Source organism: Moschus berezovskii, chromosome 4 (assembly GCF_049115385.1).
Source record: "Moschus berezovskii isolate FMDL1 chromosome 4, NW_MosBer_1.0, whole genome shotgun sequence".
NCBI classification, from domain to species: domain Eukaryota; kingdom Metazoa; phylum Chordata; class Mammalia; order Artiodactyla; family Moschidae; genus Moschus; species Moschus berezovskii.
In genome coordinates this window covers 115,289,067-115,300,360 of record NC_142463.1, presented here as the reverse complement: position 1 = coordinate 115,300,360, position 11,294 = coordinate 115,289,067, and the positions used below count along the sequence as shown (strand labels likewise).

The 11,294-nt window shown below is 60.2% G+C and overlaps 1 protein-coding gene across 3 annotated transcripts; it reads left to right on the top strand.

Annotated features, from left to right (window-relative positions):
* Window positions 1-1,173: 1,173 nt before the first annotated feature.
* On the top strand, window positions 1,174-8,908 carry IGSF8 (immunoglobulin superfamily member 8). Of its 3 annotated transcripts, XM_088835938.1 has the most exons (8): window positions 1,174-1,308; window positions 1,956-2,108; window positions 5,136-5,513; window positions 6,282-6,743; window positions 7,052-7,459; window positions 7,622-8,035; window positions 8,365-8,495; window positions 8,656-8,908. In XM_088835938.1, the coding sequence occupies exons 2-7, from the start codon at window positions 2,057-2,059 to the stop codon at window positions 8,478-8,480; spliced, it is 1,830 nt and encodes a 609-aa protein (XP_088692064.1). In that variant the 5' UTR covers window positions 1,174-1,308; window positions 1,956-2,056; the 3' UTR covers window positions 8,481-8,495; window positions 8,656-8,908. The 3 variants fall into 3 exon arrangements, with proteins under 3 accessions (XP_088692064.1, XP_055258815.2, XP_055258816.2); XM_055402840.2 differs by lacking the exon at window positions 1,174-1,308 and having other exon boundaries at window positions 1,893-2,108; XM_055402841.2 differs by lacking the exon at window positions 1,174-1,308 and having other exon boundaries at window positions 1,893-2,108; window positions 8,627-8,908.
* Window positions 8,909-11,294: the final 2,386 nt, after the last annotated feature.

Here is an 11,294-nt window from a genome sequence, read left to right as displayed (position 1 = left end):
CAGAGTCGGTGATGCCATCCAGCCATCTCATTCTCTGTCATCCCCGTCTCCTCTCGCCCCCAACCTTTCCCAGCATCAGAGTCTTTTCCAGTGAGTCAACTCGTCGCATGAGGTGGCCAAAGTATTGTAGTTTCAGCTTTAGCATCAGTCCTTCCAATGAACACCCAGGATTGATCTCCTTTAGAATGGACTGGTTGGATCTCCTTGCAGTCCAAGGGACTCTCAACAGTCTTCTCCAACACCACAGTTCAAAAGCACCAATTCTTCGGCAATCAGCTTTCTTCACAGTCCAACTCTCACATCCATACATGACCACGGGAAAAACCATAGCCTTGACTAGACGGACCTTGGTTGGCAAAGTAATGTCTCTGCTTTTTAATATACTATCAAGGTTGGTCATAACTTTCCTTCCAAGGAGTAAGCGTCTTTTAATTTCATGGCTGCAGTCAGCATCTGCAGTGATTTTGGAGCCCAAAAAAATAAAGTCTGACACTGTTTCCACTGCTTTTCCATCTATTTCCCATGAAGTGATGGGACCAGATGCCATGATCTTCATTTTCTGAATGTTGAGCTTCAAGCCAACCTTTTCACTCTCCTCTTTCACTTTCATCAAAAGGCTTTTTAGTTCCTCTTCACCCCCTCTTTAGGTCTGAACTAAATTTCTTAGCAAACGGTTTAAATAATTTACCCCTCCCCCATGTCCTATTTCGGAGAAGGCAATGTCAACCCATTCCAGCACTCTTGCCTGGAAAATCCCATGGAGGGAGGAGCCTGGTAGGCTGCAGTCCATGAGGGAGCTAAGAGTCCGACACGACTGAGCGACTTCACTTTCACTTTTCACTCTCATGCATTGGAGAAGGAAATGGCAACCCACTCCAGTGTTCTTGCCTTGAGAATCCCAGGGACGGGGGAGCCTGGTAGGCTGCAGTCCATGGGGTCGCGCAGAGTCGGACAGGACTGAAACGACTTAGCAGCAGCAGAAGCATCTCCTATTTAGTGTATTCTGTGCCAAACACCTTCTGTACATTAGCTCACTTGTCGCAAAAATCCTTTGGGGTGGATGTCATCCATTTCAATTTGCCAACAAGAAAAGTGGAAGATGTTAAGCAACTTGACCAGGATTGCCAGCCAGGAAGTGACGGCACCCAGACGGCCCAGCCTCCTAACTCTCTTCCTCCTTTTCTGCCCAGAGTGGGTGACAAACAGGTCTTCAGTAACCCTGTGGAGCCCGGTAGCGCCCTTCAGCTCAGATCCTCCTAGTTCCGCAAAGCCTAGATCCCGCCTTTTCCCGTTTCAGCAGGATTTGCGGTGAGGCCTAGAAGTCCAGAGCAAGTAGCCAGGTTCTAAGTGCGAAGGCACAGTTACTTCGCCCATCCCAGGGCCCTAGCATCTAACTCTCAGAGAAAAGCCAGACAGTGCAGGGCACCTGTGTACTCTGCGGAGCCTGTGGGGACCTAGCCAAGCTCCCGCGCCTCCCGCCCGCGGCCTGGGGTCGGGGCGGAGCTAGGGCTGAGGGGGGCGGGCCTGGGCCGGGGTCTGGGCGGAGCCGAGTACCCGAGCCGCACCCGGGCGGGGCCTAGGCTGAGGTCGGGGCGGAGACTGGGCGGGCGGAGCCGGGGCCGAGGTCCTGGACCCTGTCGGGACAAACCCTGGGCCCTGAGCGGGGCCAGGGTCGGAGGGGCCGGGGCGGGGCCAGGCTGGGGCCGGGGCAAGGCTGAGGCCGGCAGCCCAGGGCCGGGGCGGGGCGGGGCGGGGTCGGGGCAAGGCGGGGCGGGAACGGTCTTCCCAGTAGCCGGGGCGGGAGGAAAGCGGCAGGAGGTGGCGAGGAGGAGGGAGGAGGGAGGAGGGAGGAGGGAGGAGGGAGGCGGGAGGCGGGAGGAGGGAGGCGGGAAGAGGGCGGGGCCTTGGCAGCTCCCGCTTAGCTCAGCTCCGCTCCGCGCACCCACGCCTCGCAGCTCCGCTTCGTGACCCCCAACCCGGGCATGCGCCCCCCGAACCCCTGGTCACCCAGAGCCCGCGCCGCCCCCCAGAGCCTTCCCAGAGCCGGCTGTGCAGGATGGGCGCCCTCGGTCCCCAGTTGCCGCCGCCGCTGCTGCTGTTAATGCTGGGTAAGCCCGGCCCCCCGCCCCGGCTCCCAGCCCCGCCCGGCAGGTGCCTGCTATCTGTTGTTCAGCGCTGCCGTCGCCCCAGCATTTCGGAGCCCCTGACCCCTTCTCCCTCAGCGGCGCCTCCAGCCTTCCCGGGCCTAGCGCCCAGCTGCCCTCTGTGGCCGCCGGCCTAGCCAGTCTTGGGGGTGGGGTGAGGCTCCCTGGTTCTAGGCCCTAGGCTGGGACACAGTGAGGACCCACCAAAGTGCGGTCCCCAGAGACCGCCAGGCCTCCGGGGGCCGGGTCCCGCTTCCCTGCTGGCCCACGCAGGTCCGGGGGCCGCTGCGACTCCTGTCTGCCTCACACTCAGCTTCAGGCCCGGCTTTAGGTACTCGCCCTGCGTGGGCAGTGCCTGGCCATCTTCATAATCGCCGAGTTGGCTGGAGGCCCAGGGGCCCGTTCTGCCCACGATCTTTTGAAGTAAGTCTCCCCTAATTGCACCCCCCTCTCCAACTTCATTATCTGACGTGTCAGTCTCATCCTGGACCGGGTCTCACAGATAGCACTTGTCTCTGTAGCCTCCCACCAGCTGTCACACCCCCTTAGTCCCAGCCTCCCTGCCTCAGGAGAAACCAGGCTCCCAGGAGACTGATGTTGCAATCCCCAAGCACCCCGTGTCTGTTGTGGTGCGTGTTCATGGTGGGCTGTCTGGACCACTGCTTCATGGCTGCATGACGGCAGTGACAGTGGAAATGTTCTGGGTGTGAACTGGAGGGCTCCCTGTAGGGCTGGCCTGGGGAGGAGGATGGGACAGTGACTGCCTCCACAGACTCAGGAGACTGCAACCCTTTAAATAAGAACACAGGGCGGCGAGGGGGTGGCTTTGGTGCCCAGATTCGGAGCTGCCATAGTTAAAGCAGAGGCTGACATAGCCCCAGCCGTCTGTTTCTAGACCAGCGCTCCATCTCAGGGCCAAGCGGCCTCCCTCTACCTTGTAGATCCCCGGTCCTTGTGGGTCTAGAATGAGTCCTTGGGGCCCTAGGTGGGGCCATACAGAGCAGGGAGCTGCGGGCCCTGGTTACCTAGCACTGGGCCTCTTTTCCCCAGTGGGCAGCGTGGCGCAGAGAGGAGCCCAGGGTAAGTGTGGCGCAGAGAGATAAAGAGAGTCTGTGGGATCTGAGTGCCCTGGATGTGGGCACTTACTTTCATTTTGTAGGTGAGGAAAATGAAATAACTTGCCCCAGAGAACACATTGAGTGAGTGTTGGGGCTTGGATTTGAACCCACACCAGAGAGACCCAAAGCAGGTCTCTTTGCTCTCCTTTCCTTCTCTACTAACCCAGAGGAGGGGTCTGGCTGGGGAGGGAGCTGCCTGGCAGCTGGTTTCCCAAGGCGGTGAGGATGACTTTCCCATGGGGATCTCCAAGCATCAGCAGTTGTGGAGCCAGGAAGATGGGAGGGGGCCCTCCTGAGCAGAGTCTGTCCTGAGGCCAGGGAAGGTGTTGGCTCCATCATGCTGATTATGAAATGCCCTGGGGCAGGGCCCTTCTGAGTCATGGGCTCTCTCCCAGTCAAAGTAGAAGCTCCTCCTGGGGCAGGGCCCTTCTGAGTCACAGGCTCTCTCCCTGTCAATGTGGAAGCTCCTAGCTCTCCTCCAGTGTAGCGTGGATGGGGCTAGTCCACACAGTACAGCCGGGATGGGCATGGGGCTGGAACTCGGCTTCCGCACTCCCAGCCTGTGCTCTAACCCAGCGACCACGAGTTCTCCCCGTGACTCAGCCTCAGGGAGAAGATGGAGCTATGGGGAGGGCTTCTGGAGAACAGTCTGACTACAGACTAGGTGTTTTCCTCCTGCCCCTGCAGAAAGGATGGGGTATGTCCCTGGAGTGATGCTCTGCTTGGTGAGGCCGTTGCCCTCAAGCCTCCCCTTGTATGTCCCCATTGCCTCCCTGCCTTTGTCTCTCTACAGGGGCACGTGGAGGCCAGCCAAGGATAGTAGGAACTTGGCCAAGACATTCTACTTCTCATACCTTACATTTCTCATCTGTAAGATGGAGGGAGAAGGTTGACCCAGCCCTCCTTGTGTCCTGAGATTCTGTGATTTGGGGCTGTGGGAAGACAGAAGAAGAAGCTGAGGCCACAAGGCTACACTTTGAGGGCAGGCTAGGGGTGAGGGGGGTGAGGAAGAATTGGCCTCTCTGAGGAGAGAAAGATGGGAGGGGACAACCGTGAGACCAGGTGGGGGTGGTTACAGCCTCCCTACAGAAAGGAAGCAGTATATAAATGAATGATATGCAAATTAAGGCTTTTGTTTAGGGAATGGTGGGGTGGGGTGGGGGGAGGATTGTGTGTCAGCTGGGCCTTCAGGGAAGGTTGGCAGGCACTGGTGGGGGAGGGGAGCCTCTGCCCCCAGAGCCCAGGGCAGAGGCTGGTTCTTGCCCCATGGGCCTCAGCTGCCTCGGCAGCCCCAGGGGGCGGAGAAGCAGTGAGCTCATGGCACAGCTGGAGACAGAGGGGAGGGATGCTGTGGTGAGAACTGACTGGGCCTGTACCCTCTCCTGCCCGGGCCAGTGGCTCCATTGTCTGGAGTCCCCTGGCCCAGGTGACACAGCTGGGCCAACCAGCCCTTCTGATCAAAGTTTTTCCAGCTCCTTTTAAACAAAGGAGGGGGACATGTGGTCTCAGGATCCCTTAGCTGGAAGGCTCAACTGGTCCGCAGACAGGAGAGTGGGGTAGGAAGGGGAGGGCACAGCTGAAATCAAGGAATGGTTAAATCAGAAAGCAGATACGCTCCTTCCTGCACTTAGGTGCTTTGCTTCTGGCTGCCAGGAACTCTGAGGCCAACCTGGTTCTCTCCCACCACCTCCTTGAGACCCCGGTGTCTTACCTCCCAGCATCCTTTCCTGATTCTCAGGATGGGACCCAAGCTGTACACCGAGTTTTCTCAGGTTTCCTTTCCTTTCACAAGCAGGCAGCAAGGATGATGTGGGTGCCGGAGAGGGGGATGCAGTGAGGACCCAGGCGTCCCTAACTTCGTCCTTCTCCGTAGGAATTGGGTGCTGTGCCCGGGAAGTGCTGGTCCCTCAGGGGCCCCTGTACCGTGTGGCTGGCACCGCCATCTCCATCTCCTGCAATGTCAGTGGCTATGAGGGCTCTGCCCAGCAAGACTTCGAGTGGTTCCTGTACAGGCCCGAAGCCCCAGAGGCCGCCTTGGGCGTCATCAGCACCAGGGACGCCCGGTTCTCCTATGCCATCTTCGGGCCCCGCGTGGCCGCTGGTGAGGTTCAGGTGCAGCGTCTGCAGGGCGATGCCGTGGTGCTCAGGATCTCCCGCCTGCAGGCCCAGGATGCTGGCATTTACGAATGCTACACACCCTCTACTGATGCCCGCTACCTGGGCAGCTACAGCGGCAAAGTGGAACTGAGAGGTACTGGGCCCTGAGAAGGGGTGGGGCCACTCTCTCCCAAAAGGCAGGAAGTCAGGGCCGCCGCAACTTAAGAGGGACTTGAGCTCCAAGGAGGTCCCCTAATTTGACTTTGTGCAAATTAGTGACTGGCCTGGGACTCTAACCCAGAACTCTTCAGTCCAGTCCACTGCTCTTATTGAGGAGAGCATGGCAACCGACTCCAGTCTTCTTGCCTGGAGACTCCTCATGGACAGAGGAGCCTGGCGGGCTGCAGTCCGTGGGGTCACACAGGGTCGGACACAGCTGAGTGACTAAGCACAGCACAGCTCTCACTGAATCACGCTGCTTCCTGGGAGAGAGGGAAGCTTTCCATTCCCTGGAGGGCAGGGGAGCCCAATAGGGTGAACAGACTCCATTCCTGGAGATTTCAGGATCCAGATCCTGGGAGGAGGGGGAAAGTCGAGGCAGGGTGGGAGGAGGGAGACCACGTGACACTCTCACTCTGTTAAGTCTCTTTGTCTTCCGAGAAGGGAGACAGGGCCACTGTGCTGAGTATTTCAAACAGGGGTCAGTCTCAAACATCAGCGTGAGTAGGCGATGGGCTGGTTCTGTGAAACCCAGCAAGTATTTATTGAGTGCCTGTTGTGTGCCCAGCACTGTGCTTGGCACCACTGGGTTACAGAAGGAATGATGCACGCGAAGGCCCTCACGGTCTATTTAGGGAATGAGCTGTAGGTAGAACACAGCTCACAGGCCAGCAGCGCCCCTCACTGCACCTGCTCTCTCCAGTCCTTCCGGACACGCTGCAGGTGTCTGCTAGCCCCCCGGGGCCCCGAGGCCGCCAGGCCCCGACGTCACCCCCTCGCCTCACAGTGCACGAGGGGCAGGAGCTGGCACTGGGCTGCCTGGCGAGGACGAGCACGCAGAAGCACACACACCTGGCCGTGTCCTTTGGGCGAGCCGTGCCCGAGGCGCCTGTGGGGCGAGCGACTCTGCAGGAGGTGGTGGGGCTCCGGCCCGACCTGGCGGTGGACGCTGGAGCTCCCTATGCCGCGCGACTGGCAGCCGGGGAGCTGCGGCTGGGCAAGGAGGGGCCTGAGCGGTACCGCATGGTGCTGGGCGGTGCCCAGGCGGACGATGCAGGCACCTACCACTGCACTGCCGCCGAGTGGATTCAGGATCCGGATGGCAGCTGGGCCCAGATCGCAGAGAAGAGGGCTGTGCTGGCGCACGTGGATGTTCAGACACTGTGTGAGTGCCCGGGGTCCCCCAGTGCCAGCTGGGAGCCAGAGTATCTCAGGGACACTAGAGGACCATGGTCCGAGACCTGGGAGGCCCCTTCCCTCGAGTGAGCAGTCTCGCTGGCATTGCTTAGCATCTGTACCCATGATGGGTTTTCTCTGCTCAGAAATGGCTGAGGAGGTGGGAGGGCCACGGCTGAGGGTGAGAGTCGGGCCCCTGGTGGGGGAGATGGGTGGCAGTTTCCTGCTGTCAAGGGAGGACAGGTGCTCCGTGCCCTCTCCCGGCTCCTTGACGCCCCTTCCCCGCCTGTGTTTCAGCCAGCCAGCTGGCAGTGACAGTTGGGCCTGGTGAACGTCGGGTCGGCCCGGGGGAGCCCTTGGAGCTGCTGTGCAATGTGTCGGGGGCCCTGCCCGCACCGGGCCGTCATGCTGCGTACTCCGTGGGCTGGGAGATGGCACCCGCAGGGGCACCTGGGCCCGGCCGCCTGGTGGCCCAGTTGGACACGGAGGGAGTGGGCAGCCTGGGCCCTGGCTACGAGGGCCGGCACATTGCCATGGAGAAGGTGGCTTCCCGAACCTACCGGCTACGGCTGGAGGCTGCCCGGCCTGGGGATGCGGGCACCTACCGCTGCCTAGCCAAGGCCTACGTCCGAGGGTCTGGGGCCCGGCTTCGCGAAGCCGCCAGTGCCCGCTCCCGGCCCCTCCCCGTGCACGTCCGAGAAGAAGGTGAGCAGGCAGGCTTCTGTTTCTGTGCCTCTCTCCCTGCCCATCAGCCGCCTCCGCGTCTCAGTCCCACTCCCCTCTGCTAAGACTGTGGGAACACTGAATTTCTGGGGGGTCGCTTGGACAGTGGTCCTAACCCCGTGTGCCCTGACCTTCGTTGTGCAGGCGTGGTGCTGGAGGCCGTGGCCTGGCTAGCGGGAGGCACAGTGTACCGCGGGGAGACCGCCTCCCTGCTCTGCAACATCTCCGTGCGGGGCGGCCCCCCTGGGCTGCGGCTCGCTGCCAGCTGGTGGGTGGAGCGGCCGGAGGACGGGGAGCTGAGCTCTGGCCCTGCCCAGCTGGTGGGCGGGGTGGGCCAGGACGGTGTGGCGGAGCTGGGGGTCCGGCCTGGGGGAGGCCCCGTCAGCGTGGAGCTGGTGGGGCCCCGAAGCCATCGGCTGAGACTGCACAGCTTGGGGCCTGAGGACGAAGGCGTGTACCACTGCGCCCCCAGCGCCTGGGTGCAGCACGCTGACTACAGCTGGTACCAGGCGGGCAGCGCCCGCTCGGGGCCCGTCACGGTCTACCCATACACGCATGGTGAGCGGCGCCCACCCTCCCCTCCTTGCTCAGGCCTCCCCTTCCCCGCTCTTGCTCTCCCCCTTGCATCTGGTCCTCCCTCTAGCTGTCCCTCTAGTCCCTCTTTCTCCTCCAAAAGTCCAGCTTTCAGCCATTCGGCACCCAGCTGCTCCAGTGTCCTGGTGGTGGGTACTGGCTTGAGTGCAGCGAGGGCAGGGAGCCGGCAGAAGACTGTGTGTGGGGAAGGAGGTGGTGTGGACAGCTTGCCAGAAGGTGCTGGCAAACGGGTGGGACTGTGGGTGGAGAGCAGGGACACCCCCGGCTGAACAGAGCCATCCTCTCTCGCCCAGCCCTGGACACTCTGTTTGTGCCCCTGCTGGTGGGCGCAGGGGTTGCTCTAGTCATCGGAGCCACCATCCTCGGCTCCATCACCTGCTGTTTCATGAAGAGGCTGCGGAAACGGTGATTCCTCGCACCCCAGGTGAGGGCTGAGAACCCCCAGCCCTGTCTTCCCTGGTCCTGAGATGAATGGCTCCCTCCCTGGCCCTACCCAGCCCCTCTGGGCTCTGCGAGGCCCTGGCGAGGGCCAGGAGGGAGTCACACTCTCCCTAGCCCCTCTGCGTGCTCTCCTGTTCTTGCAGGTGTGACTGTCTTCCAGCCCAGCCGCAAGCCTGCCTCTGGTGACTGAACACCCTCTCCCTCTGCCTGCCCGTCCTTTAATTTATTTGACCCGCTCCCACCCAGAGTGAGGGACGTGGCCCCCGTCCCCCACTCCTTCCTTCCCAAGCTCCTCCCTCTGGCCTTCTGTTCATGATCTCATACCCAGCTCAAAGGGAGGCAGTTCCCTGTCCTAGAATTAGTTTTTCTAAAATGTGAATAAACTTGTTTTATAAAATCCGGGCTGGCTGTGTCTTCCCTGCCATGGGGGCTGGGACGGGTGGCAGGGAGGCTGCGGGGGGCTGACAGCCTCTTCTGGACAACCCGGGCCGCTCTTCCCCCTACAAACACCATCTGGCCTCCGTGGGCCATGCCACCCACCCCAGGAGGGGACACCTGGGTCCCATCTGCTGTCCGAGCTGTCAGTGCAGAGCCGATCCCTGTTGGGATTCTTGCTTGGGGCGGGAAGGGAGGAAGGGGGGTGAGTTCCAGCTGAGCACGGCCTCCGCCCCAGACTTCTCCCAGGTTGCGGGGCAGGGGCTTCCAGGGCCCAGTGTCCCCCTCTCTGAGTTCCCAGGCTACTCTACAATCTCAGTCTATTGGTCAGGCTCATCTTGGACCTGACTCCTCCCCCCGGGCCCTGGGGCCTCAGCCTTTCCCTCCTGCTCTTCATTATTCGGTCTGACAGCAGCAGAATGGAAGCCCCAGAACACAGCCGCCTGGGTGGCGGGAGGACCACTCTCAGAGGAGCCTTAACGGAACCCCTGCTTCTCCTGGCTGCCCCTCCACCCCCTCCTGTGCCCTTGGGGCTCCCTGAATTTGTCTCTGCCTAAGGATTCTCTGATCTCTTTCAACTCAGTGATTGAAACATTTATTGAGCATTACCAGTTTGCTGAGTGTTGTTTTTACAGATGGGGCAACTGAGGCCCAGAGAAGTGACGCGACTTGCTCAGAGTCATAGAAATAAGTAGTGACAGTGTCAGGACTCGACCCAGGTCTCCAGACTCCCTGCACTGCACACACTGGGGCCCTGAGTGGTGGCTGAGCGTGAGGAGAGGGGTGGCAGGGTTTCAGTGCCTTCCATCCAGCCTCAGTTCTCTGCAGTGGGCTCATTTTTAGCGGGTGAACGACCAGGTGAGTGAGTGTGGACACCAACAGTCCCCTCCCTTCTATCCGGACTCCAGCTGTTTCAGCAGATTGAGCCAAAAGCACACCCCATTACACCCCCCAACATTTGTTTTTTTTTGCAAACAACTGATGCCAGGGTGCAGGGACCTCATCTTTGACTGGTGGTGACCCAGGTAACCCTGATCTGAGGCAAAGACGTCCTCTCTGAGCTGGCATGGCTCCTTCCTGCTTCCAGGAGGTACAGCGTCTCATAGGACCCCAGCTTCGCAGCCTGGAATGCAGCACCCTGGGGTGCTCCCCCCCAAGGAGTTCAGACTTTTATTAAAGTTCAGGAGTGGGATGTAGCCAGGGCCAAGGGCTGGAGGTCACCTCTGGGGATGGTGTGCTTGCGTGCGTGTACACATCTCTCCCAGCCACAGGTCCCCTCATCTCTGCCCCTTCTTGACTTGCTGTTGCCTTCCCTCCATCATCCCGGGATGGAGGGCCTCCCTGGTGGCCGGGATGAGGCCAGGAGGGGGGCGCACGTGGCATGGAAACGTGTCTCCAGGGGCTCCTGAACCAGCTGGGCAAACGGCAGGCCACAGCCACATCCAGATATTTGGACTCTCGCTTCTCTCACACCAGCTCCCACGTTTAAGCCTACCTCAAGTCCCACGTGGGATTCCATCCTCTGTCACTGACCCTTCCTCCTCCAGCTCCCATTGCCTCCCCAGGGCCCCCCTGAAGCCCTCCCAGCTGCTTTGATCTATCTATCATGTCTACTCATCTTCACCAAACCCCATCTCTAGCTTGTCGCCACCCTATTTTCACTGACGGGTGAGTCCCTGGGTCCAGAGTTAAGCTCTTCAGCCTGGGCTTCAGGGTCCCCTTTCCCCTCACCCCAATTCTCCACCTGTTATATTTCAGTCTCCTTCCCAAGGATCCTCAGCTACTCCTTAGCTTGATGCCCACTTCCTGACAGAACCCTCCAGTCTGCTTAGGGAAGGGCTTCTCAAGGCATGGTTCCTGTTCTGGCATCAGGACCTGGGACGCGTTAGAAATACAGTTTTAGTTTCCACCCCAGACCTACTGTGTCAGAAACTGCGGGAGTGGGGTTCAACGGTCTGTGTCCCCGAGCCCTCCAGGTGGACCCTGATGCCCACCCAAGCTCACAACTGCTGGCTCAGGTCACTCTCTAGGTCTGACTGAGTCCTTGGCTTTCTGATCACCGAGCCCTCCCACCCCTACTCAGAGAGACTGCCCAGGTTCTTGGTTTGAAACAGTTGCCAAAGGCATATGTCTCTGTCTTTCCCACGTGCTCGCGCTGTATTCCCGGAATAGGAATCGGATCTCTGACCATCCTCCCCACACATGCCCAGGTCAGTGCTCCGGATCCAGCTGGCACCCAGTGAGCCATGTGAATGACTCCCTCTCACTGTACCCCAAGACTGATTCTTGTTTCCTGAGGGCCCCGTGTCCCAGCTCGAGTGAACTCAAGAGCTCCATGTCTCCCCTG